The sequence below is a fragment of the Mirounga angustirostris genome, unplaced genomic scaffold (genome assembly GCF_029215605.1).
Source record: "Mirounga angustirostris isolate CCGP_5_RB_7025 unplaced genomic scaffold, mMirAng1.0.hap1 SCAF_16, whole genome shotgun sequence".
Lineage (NCBI taxonomy): Eukaryota > Metazoa > Chordata > Mammalia > Carnivora > Phocidae > Mirounga > Mirounga angustirostris.
In genome coordinates, this window is record NW_026991724.1 from 49841397 (window position 1) to 49860919 (window position 19523).

At 58.0% G+C, this 19523-nt stretch overlaps 1 protein-coding gene across 1 annotated transcript; it reads left to right on the forward strand.

Moving 5' to 3' along the window:
• Nucleotides 1-541: 541 nt before the first annotated feature.
• On the forward strand, nucleotides 542-18398 carry CBLC (Cbl proto-oncogene C). Its single transcript, XM_064581625.1, has 11 exons — nucleotides 542-894; nucleotides 5540-5686; nucleotides 7469-7625; nucleotides 7894-8015; nucleotides 9244-9381; nucleotides 11856-11943; nucleotides 12633-12764; nucleotides 14057-14215; nucleotides 15399-15467; nucleotides 18144-18259; nucleotides 18389-18398. Exons 1-11 carry the CDS (start codon nucleotides 542-544, stop codon nucleotides 18396-18398), a joined length of 1491 nt encoding a protein of 496 aa, XP_064437695.1.
• The last annotated feature ends 1125 nt before the right edge of the window (nucleotides 18399-19523 follow it).

A 19523-nucleotide genomic window follows, 5' to 3' on the forward strand; every position in this document is an offset into this window, starting at 1 on the left:
CGCCCTGTCTCCCCGACCTTTACTCCTAAAAATTTCAGCTCTCTGACCTTTAATCCCATGCCACAGCCAAAGATCCAAACCTGCGTCCAAAAGTCCTAAGAGTGCTCCGTTCCAGCCCCAACTCCCCGAAAGGTTTGGTTAGCTAAGCTCCCAGCCCTACACCCAGCCGCCAAAAGCCTCAGGTCTCCCCCAGCCCCTCCTCCACTGCAACCTTGGGACCCAGCCTCCAGTCGGTCTCAGAAGCGGCCCAGGCGTCCTACCTTCAATTCCTACCCACTGAAGAGTCTCCTCCTCCCTCCACCCACCAGCAGCCACCCCATCCAGCTCTCTTTAGGGGATCAGACTTTCGAACCCCATTTCTAGGAACCCAGGTGCCAGATCCCCCAGGCCCCGCCCCCTTCAGAGCGCAGGTAACCTGCAGTCCCCGCCCCGCTCCTCCAGGACTCGCCCCTCACCTTTCGTTCCGGGTCCCGCCCCCACCCTGGGCGGGGCCGCACCTTTGCCCGCCGCCCGCCTACCTCCCGCGGCTCCCGAGGGCCCCATGGCTGCGGCGCAAGCCCCCTGGGGGTGGCAGTGGGGAGAGGCCCGCGCGCTCGGCCGGGCGGTGAGGCTGCTGCAGCGCCTGGAAGAGCAATGCGGGGACCCCCGGCTTGCCTCCAGTCCCCCCTCGCTGCCAGACCTGCTGCCCCGCGTCGCGCAGCAGCTGCGCCAGGTGGCCCACGCCCGGCGGGCGGCCGGCGGGGACGACGCCGAGGGTCCCGGTGCTGCGAGGGACTTTCTCATCGTCTACCTTCACAACCTGGAGGCCAAGAGCAGGCAGGTGGCGGCACTGCTGTCGCCCCGGGGTGGGAGGAGAGCCAACGACCAGCTCTTCCGGGAGGGCTCCAGACGCAGGTGAGCAGCCGCCCTGGCCGCAGAGGAAAGATGGGACCAGCCCCCTGCTCCCTCAGACCCGGGGCTCCTGGTCCCAGCCCCCTCCTCCCTCAGATCTGGGTGTCCTGGTCCCAGCCCCCTCCTCCCTCAGATATGGGTGTCCTGGTCCCAGCCCCCTCCTCCCTCAGATCTGGGTGTCCTGGTCCCAGCCGTCTCCTCCCTCAGATCTGGGTCTTCTCCCTCAGACCCAGGAGTCCAGACCTCAGCCCCTCCTGCCTCAGACCCAGGGGTCCAGGCCTGCCTACTCCCTTCCCTCAGATCTAGGAGTCCTGCCTCCAGCCCCCTCCTCCCTCAGATCTGGGTGTCCTGGTCCCAGCCCCCTCCTCCCTCAGATCTGGGTGTCCTGGTCCCAGCCCCCTCCTCCCTCAGATCTGGGTGTCCTGGTCCCAGCCCCCTCCTCCCTCAGATCTGGGTGTCCTGGTCCCAGCCGTCTCCTCCCTCTGACCCAGGAGTCCAGACCTCAGCCCCTCCTGCCTCAGACCCAGGGGTCCAGGCCCCCAGCCTTCCTCCCTCAGACCCAAGAGTCAAGGCCCTCAGACCCAGGAGTCCAGATGCCCAGCCCCTCCTCCCTCACACAAGGGGTCCAGACTCCCAGCCCTCCTGCCTCAGACCCAGGAGTCCAGACCCCCAGCCCTCCTGCCTCAGATCCAAGAGTCCAGGCCCCCAGCCCCTCCTGCCTCAGACCCAGGAGTCTAGGCCCCCAGCCCCTCCTGCCTCAGACCCAACAGTCCAGACTCCCACTCCCTCCTCCCTCAGACCCAGGAGTCCAGACCCCCAGCCCTCCTGCCTCAGATCCAAGAGTCCAGGCCCCCAGCCCCTCCTGCTCAGACCCAACAGTCCAGACTCCCACTCCCTCCTCCCTCAGACCCAGGAGTCCAGACCCCCAGCCCCTCCTCCCTCAGACCCAGGGGTCCAGGCCCCCCCAGCCCCTCCTGCCTCAGACCCAGGAGTCCAGACCCCCAGCCCTCCTGCCTCAGATCCAAGAGTCCAGGCCCCCAGCCCCTCCTGCCTCAGACCCAACAGTCCAGACTCCCAGTCCCTCCTCCCTCAGACCCAGGAGTCCAGACTCCCAGCCCCTCCTCCCTCAGACCAGGGGTCCAGACCCCCAGCCCCTCCTCCCTCAGACCCAGGGGTCCAGGCCCCCCCAGCCCCTCCTGCCTCAGACCCAGGAGTCCAGGCCCCCAGCCCCTCCTGCCTCAGACCCAGGAGTCTAGGCCCCCAGCCCCTCCTGCCTCAGACCCAGGAGTCCAGGCCCCCAGCCCCTCCTGCCTCAGACCCAGGAGTCTAGGCCCCCAGCCTTTTCTTCCTCAGACCCAAGATCCAGCCTGCAGCTCCCTCCTTCAGACCCAGGGGTCCAGGCCCCCAGCCCCTCCTCCCTCAGACAAGGGGTTCAGACTCCCAGTCCGTACTCCCTCAGACCCAGGAGTCCAGACCTCAGCCCCTCCTGCCTCAGACCCAGGGGTCCAGGCCTGCCTACTCTCTTCCCTCAGACCTAGGAGTCCTGCCTCCAGCCCCCTCCTCCCTCAGACCCAGGAATTCTGCCTCCAGGCCTCTCCTCCCTCAGACCCACAGGTCCAGACTCCCACCCCCTCCTTCCTCAGACCCAGGGGTCCAGGCCTGCCTACTCTCTTCCCTCAGACCTAGGAGTCCTGCCTCCAGCCCCCTCCTCCCTCAGACCCAGGAATTCTGCCTCCAGGCCCCTCCTCCCTCAGACCCACAGGTCCAGACTCCCACCCCCTCCTTCCTCAGACCCAGGGGTCCAGGCCTGCCTACTCTCTTCCCTCAGACCTAGGAATCCTGCCTCCAGCCCCCTCCCTCAGACCCAGCAGTCCAGGCCCCCAGCCCCTCCTCCCTCAGACCAGGGGTCCTGCCCCCAGCCCCTCCCTCAGACCCAGGGGTCCAAGTCCCAACCCCCTCTGCCTGAGAACCTAGAAAACTGAGCGACCCAGTTTTTTCTTTCTTTGGGCACTTATGCCCTCAGTTCCCCATTTCCCCTCTTTCTTGGCCATCCGGCCGCCCACTTCACATTGCCCCACTCTCCCAGAGGCCTAGACACGAATCCTGGAAATGTGGGGACCCCAGGGAGCTTCTTGCATGAGGAGGGATGGACTGACATCCCATCACTGCCCCTGCCTAGGGGGACACACAGGGCCCCCTGGTCTTGCTTCTTGAGGAACAACTAGCTCAGGACCTAGGGCTTATCTATAGCTACCCCCCCCAACCTCTTCTGAACTCTGGGGAAGGGGCTGCTGAGTGACAGGAGCATATGAGGTTTGGGGTCTAGAGCCCAGAACGAAACAAGGTCTGGACCAGCGGCTCTCGACTCTGTCAAGGCAAATACTTCTGTCTCCTCAAATTCATCCTGAAATGAAATGCATAGGTTAAACTGCTTACCTACCCATAATTTTTTAAAAATCACTATAATACACAAACTGTATTGTAGGGGATGATAAAAAAGAATGCCCTTCATAATAACATTGTCTGTATTTCAAATGAAAATGCCAAGACACAATTATAATTATTCTGGGAAGCAGAATTGGCTAGTCAGACACCAGCACCCCTAGGGAGAATCCCTATGTCACTGACCCAGTCTTCCTTCCATGTATAGGATAGTTGAATTTCTGTAAAATTCAGTATAAATTTAAGATGTGCAGAAAATGCCTTTGTAAACTGGAATTGGGTTTTAGGTTTAGATAATTTTAAATAGATTTTCCACTTTCACAGATGCCTGATGGGACATTGGAAAGTGGAGTGGAATGTGAGCAAATTTTGCTAGAGTGGACTGTCCCCCACAATTTAGCCTCCCTACTGTAATCGCTATGTCAAGTGAATTTCTAGAAGCTCCTTGGAAAGGTGGTATAACTCCACTGAGAATCACTGTTCTAGAAAATAGCATAGGGGCTTAGTGAGTGTCTGAGTGAGTGTTCTAGAGTTACTAGGGTCCTAGCAACTCTCTGAAGAAGATTCTAGAACAACACTCCCCACTAAAAATCTAATGCAACCCACATATGTAATTTTTTTTCTTTTTTTAATAAATGTTTTATTTATTTATTCATGAGAGTCACAGAGAGAGAGAGAAAGAGAGAGAGAGGCAGAGGGAGAAGCAGGCTTCCCGCTGAGCAGGGAGCCCGATGCGGGGCTCGATCCCAGGACCCTGGGATCATGACCTGAGCCGAAGGCAGACGCTTAACCATCTGAGCCACCCAGGCACCCTGTAATTTTTTATTTTCTAGTAGACATATTACAGAAAAAAGATTTTTTTAATTAAATTACTTTTTTTAAATATTTTATTTGTTTATCTGACAGAGAGAGACACAGCAAGAGAGGGAACACAAGCAGGGGGAGTGGGAGAGGGAGAAGCAGGGTTCCTGCCGAGCAGGGAGCCCGATGTGGGGCTCGATCCCAGGACCCTGGGACCATGACCTGAGCTGAAGGCAGCCGCTTAACTGACTGAGCCACCCAGGTGCCCCAAATTACTTATTTTTAAGTAATCTCTGCCCCCAACATGGGGCTTGAACTCACACCCCCGAAATCAGGAGTCACCTGCTCCACCGACTGAGCCAGCCAGGTGCCCCAAGATTTTTTTTAACAGGTGCAGTGAGTTTTAATAACACTCCCTTTATTTAACCCACAGTATCCAAAATACTACCTCAACTTCTAATCAATGTAAAGCAATAATTAATGAGATATCTCACATTCTTTTTTTTTTTTCCACTAAGTTTCCAAAATCTGGGGCACCTGGGTGGCTCAGTCGGTTAAGCATCTGTCTTTGGCTCAGGTCCTGATCCCAGCATCCTGGGACCAAGTCCCGCATCGGGCTCCCTACTCAGCGGGGAGTCTGCTTGTCCCTCTCACTCTGCCCCTGATCATGTGCTCTCTCTCTCTCAAATAAATAAATAAAATCTTTAAAAAATAAAATAATAAAGTCAATAATAATAATGAAAGTGCACTGAGTGCTGGCTGCACGCCAGGTACGTTGGGCATTTTCTGCGCTCAGAAGACATGGAAGAATCCTCACTGCTCCCCCTCTGAGACAGGGGCTGTACTTAGCCCTGCACTTACCCCCATTTCACAGCTGAGGAAACTGATGTAAGGGGGAGAAAAGGAACCTCCCCCAAATGCCGCAGCTAAGTGTCAGACCTACCCTCTGCTGCTCCCCACATCCTGACCCGTACCCCAGGGAGGCAGCTGGGGGGGGGGGAAAGCACAGGGGTCCGCCCCCCAGGGCTGCTAAAACCAGGAAGGTTCTGAGCGTGACCGGCTCGCAGACCCCTCCCAATGGCCTCAGCTCTCGTGGGCTCCACCTCTGACAAAGCAGGGCTTCTCCTCCCGCCCCCGTGGGCTACAGGTGGAGGCTGGGGTCTGTGTTCCGGAGGGTCACTTGGATATTGGGGAGCACCTCCCTTTCCTTCACAGATAAGGAAACTGAGGTTCGCAGAGGGGAGGTGTCAGGACTGCCATAGGCCATCTTGGATTCGACTTTTACCCTGCACTGAGTGGTTACAGAGTCTGGGGGCCTGGTGCCTGCGGGTCTTTCCCACAACGGGTGCAGGTGTCACTGGGAGCCCCAAGGTCCAGCCCAGGCCCTCAGAACCCATCCCCACAGGCGACAGCTGGCCAAGCTGGCCCTCATCTTCAGTTACATGCATGCGGAGCTGGGCGCACTCTTCCCCAAGGGAAAGTACTGTGGACACACGTACCAACTCACCAAGGCCCGGGCCCACACCTTCTGGAGGGAGCACTGCGGAGCCCGGTGAGTGAGCACCTGTCCCCGGGGCCCCTTAGCTCCTTTAGCATCATCCTGTCCCTGCCCAGGGAACCCAGGAGTCCTCGCCCCAGCCCCTCCTGCCTCAGACCCAGGAGTCCTCACCCCCGGCCCCTCCTGCCTCAGACCCAGGAGTCCTCACCCCCGGCCTCTCCTCCCTCAGACCCAGGAGTCCTCGCCCCCGGCCCCTCCTGCCTCAGACCCAGGAGTCCAGACCCCCGGCCCCTCCTCCCTCAGACCCAGGAGTCCTCGCCCCCGGCCCCTCCTGCCTCAGACCCAGGAATCCTTGCCCCCGGCCCCTCCTCCCTCAGACCCAGGAGTCCTCGCCCCCTGCCCCTCCTCCCTCAGACCCAGGAGTCCTCGCCCCCAGCCCCTCCTCCCTCAAACCCCGGAGTCCAGGCCCCCCCAACCCCTCCTCCCTCAGACCTAGGAGTCCAGGGCCCAGCCCCTCCTCCGTCAGACCCAGGAGTCCAGGCCCCCAGCCCCTCCTGCCTCAGACCCAGGAGTCCAGGCCCCCAGCCCCTCCTCCCTCACACCCAGGAGTCCTCGCCCCCGGCCCCTCCTCCCTCACACCCAGGAGTCCTCGACCCCAGCCCCTCCTCCCTCACACACAGGAGTCCTCGCCCCCGGCCCCTCCTCCCTCAGACCCAGGAGTCCTCACCCCCGGCCCCTCCTCCCTCAGACCCAGGAGTCGTCGCCCCCGGCCCCTCCTGCCTCAGACCCAGGAATCCTTGCCCCCGGCCCCTCCTCCCTCAGACCCAGGAGTCCTCGCCCCCTGCCCCTCCTCCCTCAGACCCAGGAGTCCTCGCCCCCAGCCCCTCCTCCCTCAAACCCCGGAGTCCAGGCCCCCCCAACCCCTCCTCCCTCAGACCTAGGAGTCCAGGGCCCAGCCCCTCCTCCGTCAGACCCAGGAGTCCAGGCCCCCAGCCCCTCCTGCCTCAGATCCAGGAGTCCAGGACCCCAGCCCCTCCTCCCTCACACCCAGGAGTCCTCGACCCCAGCCCCTCCTCCCTCACACACAAGAGTCCTCGCCCCCGGCCCCTCCTCCCTCACACCCAGGAGCCGTTGCCCCCGGCCCCTCCTCCCTCAGACCCAGGAGTCCAGGCCCCCAGCCCCTCCTGCCTCAGACCCAGGAGTCCAGGCTCCCAGCCCCTCCTCCCTCACACCCAGGAGCCCTTGCCCCTGGCCCCTCCTCCCTCAGACCCAGGAGTCCAGGGCCCCAGCCCCTCCTCCCTCAGACCCAGGAGTCCAGGGCCCCAGCCCCTCCTCCCTCAGACCTAGGAGTCCAGGGCCCCAGCCCCTCCTGCCTCAGACCCAGGGGTCCAAGCCCCCAGCCCCTCCTCCCTCAGACCCAGGGGTCCAGGCCCCCAGCCCCTCCTGCCTCAGACCCAGGAGTCCTCGCCCCCGGCCCCTCCTCCCTCAGACCCAGGAGTCCTCGCCCCCGGCCCCTCCTCCCTCAGACCCAGGATCCTCGCCCCAGTCCCCTCCTCCCTCAGACCCAGGAGTCCAGACCCCAGCCCCTCCTCCCTCAAGCCCAGGAGTCCAGGCCCCCAGCCCTCCTCCCTCAGACCCAGGAGTCCAGACCCCAGCCCCTCCTCCCTCAAGCCCAGGAGTCCAGGCCCCCAGCCCTCCTCCCTCTGACCCAGGAGTCCAGACCCCCAGTCCCTCCCGCCTCAGGCCCAGGAGCCCTCGCCCCCAGCTGCCTCCTTCCTAGAGGTCTTCCCATCCTGGGTTCCTCAGCTGCATACCACCACCGCCCCCCCATTCCAGGTGTGTGCTGCCCTGGGCTGAGTTTGAGTGGCTCTTGTGCACGTGCCACCCAGTGGAATCTGGCTGCACGGCCCTGGCCTTGCGCTCCACCATTAACCTCACCTGCAGCGGCCACGTGTCCATCTTCGAGTTTGACCTTTTCACCAGGCTCTTCCAGGTTAGCGACGGCCAAGGCTGGAAGCCCGGACTCTTGGGTCCTGGGGGAAGGAGAGGTTGGGACCACGGCCTCCTGGGTCTGAGGGAAGAGGGGCTGGGATCCCGGACCCGTGGTTCCTGGGAAAGGGCAGATCTGGGGTCTCCCGTATAAGAGAGTCCGAGGCCCACCCCAGGTGTAAGCCCAGTGGCTGGGTGCTGAGACCCTGGGAGGCACGAGGTGTGGGTGGCTTCCTCGGCCCCTCCCTGACCCAAGTGCTGCCCCCCTCCAGCCGTGGCCAACACTCCTCAAGAACTGGCAGCTCCTGGCAGTCAACCACCCGGGCTACATGGCCTTCCTCACATATGATGAGGTCCAAGCGCGTCTGCAGACCTACAGAGACAAGCCAGGCAGGTAAAAGGGCCAGGCCTCAGGAGGAGGAGGCTGCTGGGGGCTCCAGGGTCTGCATCCTGGGCTGGGGTGTCGGGGGAGCCCAGCCAGCCTTTGGGGAGTAAGAACGGAAGGGCTGAAGTATCTGGGACCCCAGACTGCCAAGAACTGAGAAGTAGGATGCTGAGTGACTCCAGCCACCCTGCCTCATCTCCTGGGACCTCCCAGGAGCCCGATGATCTTGGGCAGTGCTCAACATGCACCACCTTTCGAAGTGCCTTCTGCTGACACTCTCTTACAATGCACTTTCTCACAATCTGGCAGCTAGAGGAACAATACCTGGTCTGGCGGGGGGCCTGAAGACCCTGCCCTAGGATAAGATCCATTTCTGTTGAGTCAGAGCTCATATTGTACCATCTATTAAATATTTTTTAAATTACACACACCTGAGTCCTTAAATATTTTTTTAATTACACACACAAACACCTGAGTCCTTAAATGATTTCAAGCCAGGAAATTTGAGCTGTTGGGTCCTCCCAGAGGGCTAAGGATCGAGGGGCTGAGTTACCTGGAACACCAGGAGGTTAAGGGAATAGGAGGTCACATTCATGAGTCTTTGCGGGGCTGACATACAAGAACCTCAGGACAGCAAGTATGTTAGCACTCCCCCAGTTACACTTCAGACTGGTTTAAAGGGAAAGCAAAAGGGATGGATTAATTCTCGCATTTGAAAAGACCAGGTATGGGGTTTCAGGCACAGCTGGATCTAGGTGCTCAAGTGTCAGGAATCAGTGTCTTCCCTGTGTCTACTTCTCTCTGTGTTTGCTTCATTCTCAGACATGGTCTCTCCTTATGGTGGCACAAGGTTTCTAGAAGCCCCAGCTGTACACCCTACCAGCTTAGCAACCTCTGTAGAAATGGGTACCTTGCTCCTGATACTTCTAGCAAAAATCTCAGGGCTGACCTCCATCACTATGGTCAGGGGTCCTAAAAGGCACTGATTGGCCAAGCTAGAATCAGCTTTGTCTAAGCCCCAGTGAGGGAGGATGAAGAGCCAAGCAGGTAAACCAATGGCTATCCCCTACAATGGGAGACAGGAATCTTAATGCTCATTGCCTAAAAAGTGGGAAGCTGGGTTAGAAAGAACAAGGACTTAGACACCTGGATCCCCAACAGAATGGGCACCTGGGAAGTCCCGGATGGGACAGCGGTGACCACTCCCTCACCCCATCCTACCAACCTCTTCCTCCAGCTACATCTTCCGGCCCAGCTGCACTCGCCTGGGTCAATGGGCCATTGGATACGTGAGCTCAGATGGCAGCATCCTGCAGACCATCCCTCTCAACAAACCCCTGTTCCAAGCACTCCTGGACGGACAAAAGGAAGGCTTGTGAGTCGCCATCCTGGCAGGGGGAGGGTGTCAGGAGAATGCACTTCGAAAGGTGGTGCGTGTTGAGCACTGCCCAAGATCACTCTAAGGGCACCCAGTTCACATGGCAGACATACATTTGCAATACTATATTGTTCCAGTAGGTGGCAGATGAGGGTCTTGAGGAAGGGGAGCTTTTTCTTTTTTTAAAGATTTTATTTATTTTATAAACAGAGAGAGAGAGCACGTGCGCTTGCAAGCAGGGTGAGGGGCAGAGGGAGAGATAGAGAATTTCAAGCAGGCTCTGCACTGAGCGTGAGCCCGACCCTGAGATCATGACCTGAGCTGAAATCAAGAGTCAGAAGCCTAACAGACTGAGCCACCCAGGCGCCCCAAGGGCGCCTTTGCTAGTTCACAGAAAGCTGCCGTGTGGGCTAGCAAGTGGCTGGGAGAAGTGGGGAGGGGGGGGCCGACTCCACTGGCTCCATTCCTGGGAATTCTGCTGAAAAGCTTTTGCTTCTAGATATCCATATCCTGTTATAGAATCTAGACTCTTAAAGCAGAAAGAACTGGGCAAACAGCTGGACAGGTGTTTTCAACCTCTAACCTTGGCTGCCCCCCAGCCCCTCTTTCAGAAGCTGCCTTGGGTAGGAGAGGAGCGGAAAAAGGCGGGTGGGGTTCCTGAGTCTCTCCCTGAACCTTTAGCCAGAACTTTCTTACCAGGCATACCTAAATGATATGGTAGGAGACAGATAGATATGCAGTCAGTTCTCTTTTGTTGCTAATGGTAGTTTGTTCTATAAAGTCACCGCAAACACTGAATTATCAAATACTGAGCCATTGCTCGTGGGGCAAATACAGGTTTAGATTCCTGCAAGAGTCTGGTCCCATTTTTTTTTTTTTAATTTTAAGTAAGGTCCACACCCAACATGGGGCTTGAACTCACGACCCGAAGATCCAGAGTCACATGCTCTCCCGGCTGCACCAGCCAGGCATCCCATCTGGTCACATTTTTCTCAACCAATTGCTACCTTATTGGTAACCAATAGTAACCTTTATGTGTGTTTCTGCCTAAAGACACCTTATTTAATATGTAGTCAGTTCTTTCACAGTGAAGTCAAGTCAAAACGAAGCTCATCTAACACCCGTATATTCTCTATAAGACGCATCCCAGCCCTGTATTTGGGGACGCTGGACAGCGCTTCAGCACTATGGGGCCATTTAAAATGGCGAAATCACCAACAAAAAGCACAAAAAAAAAAAAAAACTGAGGCACAGAGAGACAGAGCCACTTGCCCGGGTCACACAGCCGCTGAGCTCACGGGCTGGGATGTGAAGCCAGGCTCAGAATACAGACCCTCGCCCACCACAGTGTCTTAAGTTCCAGGTCAGACTTCACTGGAGAAAAGGATTCTAGAGATAAAATAAGTGTGAATACCGTCAATCTGGTTTAACCCCCCTCCCCCCACGAAGCACACAGACCCCACCACCCACTAGAGAGATGGGAAGATCAAGGCCCTGAGAGAGGTGAAGAGACTCCAAGCAGTTTCCACCACACAGTGAGGCAGCTTGCCAGGTCTAAAGTTGATCATAGCAGTTCCCTCGGGGCGGGGGCGTTTAGGTGTGGAGGAAGGATACCGCACATGTTTTGTGGATGCCACCAATCTTTGCCCCCAGCATGATGATGTCCACTTTACAGAAGGGAAAACTGAGTGCAGGGAGGTAGAGATGCCCAGCCCAGGGCACACAGTGTGTTTGTGGAAGAGCTGCACTGGGGCCCAGCCTGGGGCACCTGCCCTGCTCTACCTGGCTGGCTGGGCAGACCCACCAGGCTCAGGGGACTCGTGGCCCCACTGTAGAGTGCAGCTGTGACCCAGAGGGTGCAGAGCCTTTTTCTCAGCTGTCCTGGAGCCCGGCGCCCAGACCTTGCCCACAGCCCTGGTCCCACGTCCCTCCAAGCCCCTCTGTGTGGCCTTGAGCTGTTACCTTTCCTGCACTGAACCTCAGTAACTATATGTGAAGTGAGGAGTGTAGACGGTCTAGAAGGGTCCTTCTAATTCTGCTAGCCTAAGACTAGGATTTGGTCACTCCAGCAATGTGTGACCTAAGATGCTTCTATACTTGGGCCTGAACACTCAAGAATGGGGGTGCTCTGGGAGGGCAAAGGCTGGGATTCGGTCAGTTTCCTGGTTCCTGTTGATCTGATTTGTATTTCCAGAGCTTGGGACACTTAGGTCTAAGGTGTCCTTTTTTCTGGGGGGGGGGGGGGGTCTGAGGGGACACGGCCCTGCCCTGGCATCTGAGGGGACACCGCTTGCCCTGGAAAGTCCCAGTATGAGGAGAGGGAAGGGAAAAGATCCCCAGGCCAATGATGGGTTTGGGAGAGATGCTCATCCAGGGGCCCTGGGCCCATGGTAGAGTCCGGGGAGTCCTTGCTCTTCTGGGGTAGGGAGTCTTAGATGGCCCTCAGTACCCCCTCTCTTCCCTTCACCCAGCTACCTCTACCCAGATGGGAAGAACCACAACCCAGACCTGACTGAGCTCTACCAGATGGAACCCCATCCGTACATCCATGTGTCAGAGGTGAGGTCCCAGCCTGTGCCCCCTACCACCCCATCCCTGCTTCCTGCCCCACCCCCACACTGTGGCTCGACTCAGAATTCTCTCCCACAGAGTCAGGCTCCAGAATCCCAGAGGCCTTGGGTTTTTGTGCTGGTGTGGTGGCCATGTGATCTGGGTTAAATCACTTGGCCTCTCTCTGCCTCTGTTCCTTCTATGGAAAATATGGCGCCTCCTGCCTTCTCCCCAGGGGTTTTTGCGGGGATTAAACCAGGAAATGATACTGCTGAGACGATCAGAATGGCTGGTGCACTTGAGCTTTCACCGATGACAGCCCCTGTACCAGCTCCTGGTCTTCACAGCCACCCCATGGGTGAGAGAGAAACGACAAATGAAATCTTTTGGTATAAGTATCTCCCACACAGTATTTGGGATATACTTAGACCTAAAAAGTTACGCATTGTTTACCCAAAAATCAAATTTAACAGGGCATCCTGTATTTCTAGTTGCTAAATCTGGCAACCCTGAATATAGACCACCCCGGAGACTGAGTCTCATAATAAGGTACATGTAGGAGGCTGCTGGACACACGGCCTTGAACTTAGGAGGGTTCGGGGTTGGCATAGAAGTTTAGGACTTTCTTCCTGTGGCCTGACTTATATCCCCATGGCTGGCAGCCCCCTTCCCACTCTCCCCATCTTCTTCCCTGCTAGGAGCAGCTGCAGCTATACTGGGCCATGGACTCCACGTTCGAACTCTGCAAGATCTGTGCTGAGAGCAACAAGGACGTGAAGATCGAGCCCTGTGGGCACCTGCTCTGTAGCCGCTGCCTGGCCACCTGGCAGGTGGGTCTGACTGCCCTGCCTTCCTGCCCAGTCTCCCCCCACTTTATGGTAAAAGTCCCTCCTAGAGGATCGCCTGCATGCCTCGTGGATCTGATGGAGAAACTGAGGCCCAGGGCAAGCAGAGATTTGCTCAGGGTCACTCAGGAGTGATGAGTGGGAGCCCACCTCTCTGTGTCTGTGCCTCCATCTCCGTCTTGCTCTGCGTCTCTCACCTCCGCTCCTGCTTCTCCAGCTGCGTTCTTATTAGTGGAAAGGGCTCCTTGTTCCTTGTTCCTGGCTGGGCAGTCTGGGGCCAGTGGCTTCACCTCTCTGAGCCTTAGCTTCCTCCCCTGGAGAACGGGGCTGATAGTAGCAACCTCCCAAGGGCCGTGGTGAGGATCCAAGCCCACAAAGCCCTCTGCAGAGGCCCCTGGGAAACCCGGGGCTATTGCCCTTGCTTAGCATAGGTACATGACCTTAAGCTTCCTGATGGTGATGGAGGTGTTTGACAAGTTCTGATGGCTGGGGCATGCATTCCAAGGCCATTCATCTTGAATACACGTATTGTCACTGTGGGCCACAGGCTGCTAGCAAAACGACCCAATAAGGAAGCAGGCCACCCCACTCATGAAGCTTTAGAAAGCCCGGGGTAACCTGTCAGATAGCTGACCCCTTAAGACCTTGCTTTTCCCTTCCCATGTCCTAATGCCTCAAATTGACCAATAAAGAGTGAACCCATGAGTCCCTAGACACCCCACTTGGCCCCTAATAAAGGCAGAGCCCCGGGTGCATGCAGCTTCCCTCTCTCTGCACCTGGGACCTCACCGTGGGGCCCCAGGCAGGCCGCGTACCCCCCAGGACCTGTGAGTAATCAGTCTGGTTCTTCCAAGCTCTGGTGGTTGTTGCTGAGGTGTGTCCTGCAATCATAAGAAGCCCAGGGGCTGGCTGAGCCACAACATTGGCCCCAGTGGCGGTTGTCACCACAATTTGTACGGGCCCCGGCAGGTGCCTCTGGCATTCCTAGGGGACAGCATCACTGTGGACAGCTGAGCCCCCCACAACACCCTGGCTCCACTGGGCATCCTGCTTGTGCCCCCCTCCCCCCCCCGCTGACCTCACGCTCTGCTCCCATCCCCTTCCCATCCTGCATCTCCCCCAACTCCTCTCTTCACGACTCCTCTCCCTCTCCCCCCCGTTTCCCTCCATCTGTCCTCGGCCCATCACTCTGTTGGGGAGGCGGGCCCTTGTGGTCCCAAGGGACATGGTGGAGAACAGGGCGACCCTGACCCTATCCCATCCAACCCCACCCCCAGCACTCCGACAGCCAGACCTGTCCCTTCTGCCGCAGAGAGATCAAGGGCCAAGAGGCTGTGAGTATCCTATCCCAAGTGAGGCCAGCGGAAGCCAGGGCCACTGCTGAGGACCCGAAAGAGAGCAGTGACCAGGAAGATGGGGAGGAGGAGCTGGGGCAGGTGAGCAGGGCCAGGCAGGAGCTGCAACTGGAACTCCTGAGTCTGAGGGAGGAGGGGCTGGGGGCCTGGACTCCTGGGTCTGAGGGAAGAGGGGCTGGGGGCCTGGACTCCTGGGTCTGAGGGAGGAGGGGCTGGGGGCCTGGACCCCTGGGTCTGAGGGAGGAGGCGTCTGGGGACCAGAACCCCTGAGTCTGAGGGAGGAGGGGGCTGGGGGTCTGGACTCCTGGGTCTGAGGGAGGAGGGGGCTGGGGGTCTGGACTCCTGGGTCTGAGGGAGGAGGGAATTAGGGCCAGGACTCCTGAGTCTGATGGAGGAGGGGCTGGGGGCCTGGACTCCTGGGTCTGAGGGAGGAGGGGCTGGGGGTCTGGACTCCTGGGTCTGAGGGAGGAGGGAATTAGGGGCAGGACTCCTGAGTGAGGGAGGAGGGGCTGGGGGTCTGGACTCCTGGGTCTGAGGGAGGAGGGGGCTGGGGGTCTGGACTCCTGGGTCTGAGGGAGGAGGGGCTGGGGGCCTGGACTCCTGGGTCTGAGGGAGGAGGGGGTTGGGGCCCTGGACTCCTAGGTCTGAGGGAGGAGGGAGCTGGGGGTCTGGGCTCCTGAGTCTGAGGGAAGAGGGGCTGGGGGCCTGGACTCCTGAGTCTGAGGGAGGAGGGGCTGGGGGCCTGGACTCCTGGGTCTGAGGGAGGAGGGGGCTGGGGGGCTGGACTCCTGGGTCTGAGGGAGGAGGGGGCTGGGGCATGGGCTCCTGAGTCTGAGGGAGGAAGGGCTGGGGGTAGGACTCCTGAGTCTGAGGGAGGCGGCAGCTGGGAGTCTGGACTCCTGGGTCTGAGGGAGGAGGGGCTGGGGGCCTCACTCCTGGGTCTGAAGGAGGAGGGAATTAGGGGCAGGACTCCTGAGTCTGAGGGAGGAGGAGCTTGGGGGTCTGGACCCCTGGGTCTGAAGGAGAAGGCAGCTGGTGACAGGATTCTGGGGTCCTACGGGCCTGGACCTTTGCTTCCTCAAGGGTTTGGGGCTCTGACTTTCTCCAGCTGTAACTCTCCTAAGGGTTAGGACTTTGCCTTCTTCTCTATTCTATCTCCAAAGCCTAGAAGAGTGCCTGAATGCTGGGACTCTAGGCTGAAGGACACGTAGGGGGGAAGACAATGGCAGCTTACAATCCCCTCCTCACCCTCTGTCTCTCCTAGGTGGTTTCCTCAGCTCCCCCACTGCCCCCTCAGCTGAGTGCATCCCCAGCTAAAGGCCAGCTGAAAGTGGTGAGTCAGGCACTGGTCTGAGGTGGGCAACTCGGGTCTTGTTCAGCTCCAGGGTTCCTCAGGGTCCCCTGGCTCAGCACTCACCCTTCGCGCCCATTGACAAGGTGCTGGGCAATCCTCTACGCCCTCTTGTTCTCTTCCCTAGTTATCCCCCTTGCTGGCTTCCTGACTCTCCTTCCAGCATCCCAGGCATGTCTTACCCCAGGGCCTTTGCACCAGCTATTCCCTCTGCCTGGATTTCCTTTCTCCAGGCTCGCTTTCTCATCTCCTCCTCAGGGAGGCCTTCCCTGACCACCCTATTTTATTGATAATAAGACACCCCCCTCCCTCCAAGCCTCTTCCCTGCTGATCTCCATAGTTCTTTTCAGCACGTGGCAGAAGATATAGTCTGTTTCTCTCACCGTCAGCAGGGTCCCTTCATCCTGAAGGTTAGGACTCTGTCCTGTCTGGTATGTCTCCAGAGTCTAGAACAGTGCCTGATACATGGCAGGTATACAGTGAAGAGGCGTTGAATGGATACCTTGAACTGGGTCTTCCCAGTAGCCTACAAAGTCAAAACTGTTCCCCTCTTCACTTCCCAGAGGAAGAAGGCTCAGAGAGGTGACCACACTCACGAAAACCTCACAGCCTGATACAGGAGAATCTGGTGTTGGGGCGGGGGGAGCTTAGAGAACTCTAAAATCATCTGCTTATTTTCTAAGCAAGCCCCAGCCTTCTATCGCTCCCCCCACCCCTTACTTCCTACCCCAGGATTTTCCGAGCCCCTGGCCTGCTGGGGAGGGGCCCGTCTCTGTTAGCATCTCAGGCTGAGCACACGCAAGATTCAATCAATACAGGGCTGTCTTCAAACAAACAGCTCAGGAAGTCCGGGAACATTATTCGACCGCAGCAAACAAGTGAGCCAGCAGGAAGGGGGGTGGCGCTGACACCAGCCAGGGAAGCTAAAAACAGATCCAGACCTGCAGCCAAAAGCAAATGGAAACATTAGGAGGCACTCAGCCGGCTCCCTGAGGACAATGAGGGGGACACAGCCCGAATGGCGGGCCGACGGGGGCACAGAGGCGCACCTTTGCCTAGGCTGGGCCCTCCACCTGGCGTGCCCTTTCCTCTGCTCCCCAAACCCTGCCCGATTCAAATCCCAGGCAACTCCTACCCTTTGTTCTTCAAAACAGGCTGCAAGAGAGGTGGCCCCAGGAGGGGGTGGGGGGTGCCGCTGCCCAGCAAAGTGACTGCCAGGAGGAGAATAGTTAACGTGTATAGAACTTGGTATACGCCTGGCACTGCTCTTAACGTATTGATTTAATTGTCCTGACAACCCAGGGAGGTACATACTGTTATGATCCCTATTACTCAGAGCCAGATGTGGAGGTCACCAGCTCAAGATGACAGAGTCGGGACTGGCCCCCAGGCCCCCGGCTCTAGACTCCAGACTCCATCCTCCGCTCCCATGGGCCTCTGTTCTGTGAAGTGGGCACCGTGCCGGTCTCTGCCGCATGGGGGCGAGGAGTGGGCTGCTGTGGGCACAAGGGCAAAGGGGGCCATGTCAGCGTGGCTGTGGTTTGCATAAGCTGTTCCCACTCTGCTGTTCTCCGTCCGAGAAGCCCACCTCTAGGCAGCAAGCCCGTCATTCAGTGGGACCCGGCACCTTGCTGGCCTCCGGCGACCTCTCCCATCCTCACTGTCTCCATGCGGAGAATAGCAACAAGCCTGGCATGTTGCTCTCTCTCCGCAGGTTCTGATGAAGTGAGCAAGACTGGGTGTATGTCACCTGGGTCACACCCCTCCCTGACCTCTCAGAAGCCCCCACTTGCCCCCCTAGGGCCCCAAGAAAAAGCTAACACACTCTCCACAGCCCACAAGGCCTGGGGGATCTGACTCCTCCCCACCTCTGCACCCTCTTACCATACTCCCAACTCCTTTTCAGCAACAGTGGACCCCTGCTGTTCTTCTAACAGGCCAGCAAGCCCGCCACCCATTGCAGGACCTCCGCCTACATCCTTCTAAATACTCAGCCTTCTGTTCAATTGCCGCCCTTTCCAAGAGGTCTTCTCCAGCCACTCCTATCTAGTTGCCCCCCATTCTCCCCATGCCCGTTTCAGTTCCCTGAAGAACATCTAACACTCTCTGGATATTTCCTTGTCCGTGCACTGATTACTCATGGTAAGCTTCTTGCTCAACACATCATCAGTTGCATGAGGACAGAGATTTGTCTACCTGGTTCATCGCTCTCTCTTCAGAACCTAGAATAGTGCCTGACACTGTAGATTCTCAGGAAATATTTGTGGGATGGGGGGATGGGTGGATGGATGAAAGGATGGGTGGGTGGATGGATGGATGGATGGATGGATGGATGGATGGATGGATGGATAGGTGGGTGGATGGATGAAAGGATGGGTGGGTAAATGGATGAATGGGTGGGTGAATGGATGATGGTGGATGGATAGATGGATGGATGGATGGTTGGATAGATGGAGGGATGGGTAGATGGATGGACAAACAAAACTTCCTACTCAAGCCAGAGGTGCTAGGGGATAAAACAGCATGGACCAGGGACAAGACTATTGTACTGGCTTTCCCTCCTCCTCCCCCAAGCAACCAATGTATTACTGCTGTCCAGACCTGTGAAATGAAAGATAGCTATAGCTCAGCTGTGACATTTCTTAATCTCCCCTCCAGGCACCTCTGGCCCTCCCCAGACTTCAGGGCCCTCTTTCCTTTCCAAGATTTAAGACTGTGGCCTTGGCCCCATGGCAAATCACCTCCAGCCCTCAGGCCAGGGAGGGAGCCCCAGGGTAAGTGGAGAGGCAGCTGGGGTCTGGGACTCCTGGGTGTGTGGGAAGATGGGGATGGGGGGGGGGAGCAGAAGGGAAACACTGGTCCTAGGAAATCAACAGCCCTTCTTCAAACTCTCTCCACTGCAGAAACTCCTAAGGGAAAAGTCACCCCTCCGGCTGCCCCTGGGGGGGCCCATGATCGCTGCCCAGGCATGGGGGCCGGTGAGTCTACTCCAGCCCAGCCCCGGCCAGGTTCCCTCCCTTGGCCTGGCCCTGCCCTGTCCCCCAACCTGGCTGTGATACTATCTAACCCCCCTCTCTTTCTGCCTCGCAGGGCCCCAAATGTGCTGCTAAAGGGAGCCCCAGGGGCTAGAAGGGGTTTGTGACTAATAAAGTGCCAAGCTTTGTTGTCCTCTGATATGTGGAGAAAGTGCAGCAGGCACTAGGGGGCAGCTTGACCTGGGGGGGGGTCCCTGAGGCCTGATCATCCCCCCCATTAATTCAGGGGTCTGGAGAGGCGAGTGGGGTACCCAGCTCCTCTGGATCCAGGAGTCCAGGCTCCCAGCCTCCTCCCTCAGATCCAGGAGTCCAGAGTCCCAAGTTTTCGGAGAATCGGGCAGCCATCCCTCTTTCCCCACTAATGCAAAAAAATTTTCTGGAACCAGATCCAGATATCCAAGTACTAAGTACCTAGTCAAAAAGACCCCACATTTCTTTAAGAGTTATGCACCTGATCTTGTCCCAATGTTCTTTCCTCCATTCCACTCTGGGAGAAGGATCCCAGTGATTTCCAGTCCAAATCAAACTGAGGACATGTCTCCCCACCTCATCACTAATCTTGGAGGGACCCAAGCCTCCCTCCACTTCAGTTTAAGCCAGCCCGCACCCCCTGAGCCCAGCCCTGTGCCCAGCCCCAGGCTAGGTGAGGCTGGGCGTGGCTGGGCGCATATAGCAGTAATCACTTGCCCCCTGGTGGCTCACAATCCAGTGGGTGACATACAGTGATGACCCAGAGTGGGCAGGGCTAGGGGGGTGGGGGAGAAACGGGGCTACAGGAACCCAGAGTGGGCAGCTGAGCCAGCCTGGGAGGTCAGAGAGGACCTCCAGGAGGAGGCATCCAAGCTGAGACTGAAAAGAAGAGGAAAAGGTATCCCGGTGTAAAGGGAGCATGGAAGTCCATACCACAGATTTGTCCCAAGCAGCACAAGCCGGGGCAGAAAGGGAATTCATTGAGGGGATGTGGGATCTCTCACAGATTCCTGGGAGCGATTAGAGAACCAGA

Coding starts and splice junctions, on each gene's coding strand:
- CBLC (XM_064581625.1), top strand. CDS start 542: ATGGCTGCGGCGCAAGCCCCCTGGGGGTGGCAGTGGGGAGAGGCCCGC. Junction 9,382..11,855: donor GACGGACAAAAGGAAGGCTT/GTGAGTCGCCAT, acceptor CCCTTCACCCAG/CTACCTCTACCCAGATGGGA. Junction 14,216..15,398: donor GGGAGGAGGAGCTGGGGCAG/GTGAGCAGGGCC, acceptor TGTCTCTCCTAG/GTGGTTTCCTCAGCTCCCCC.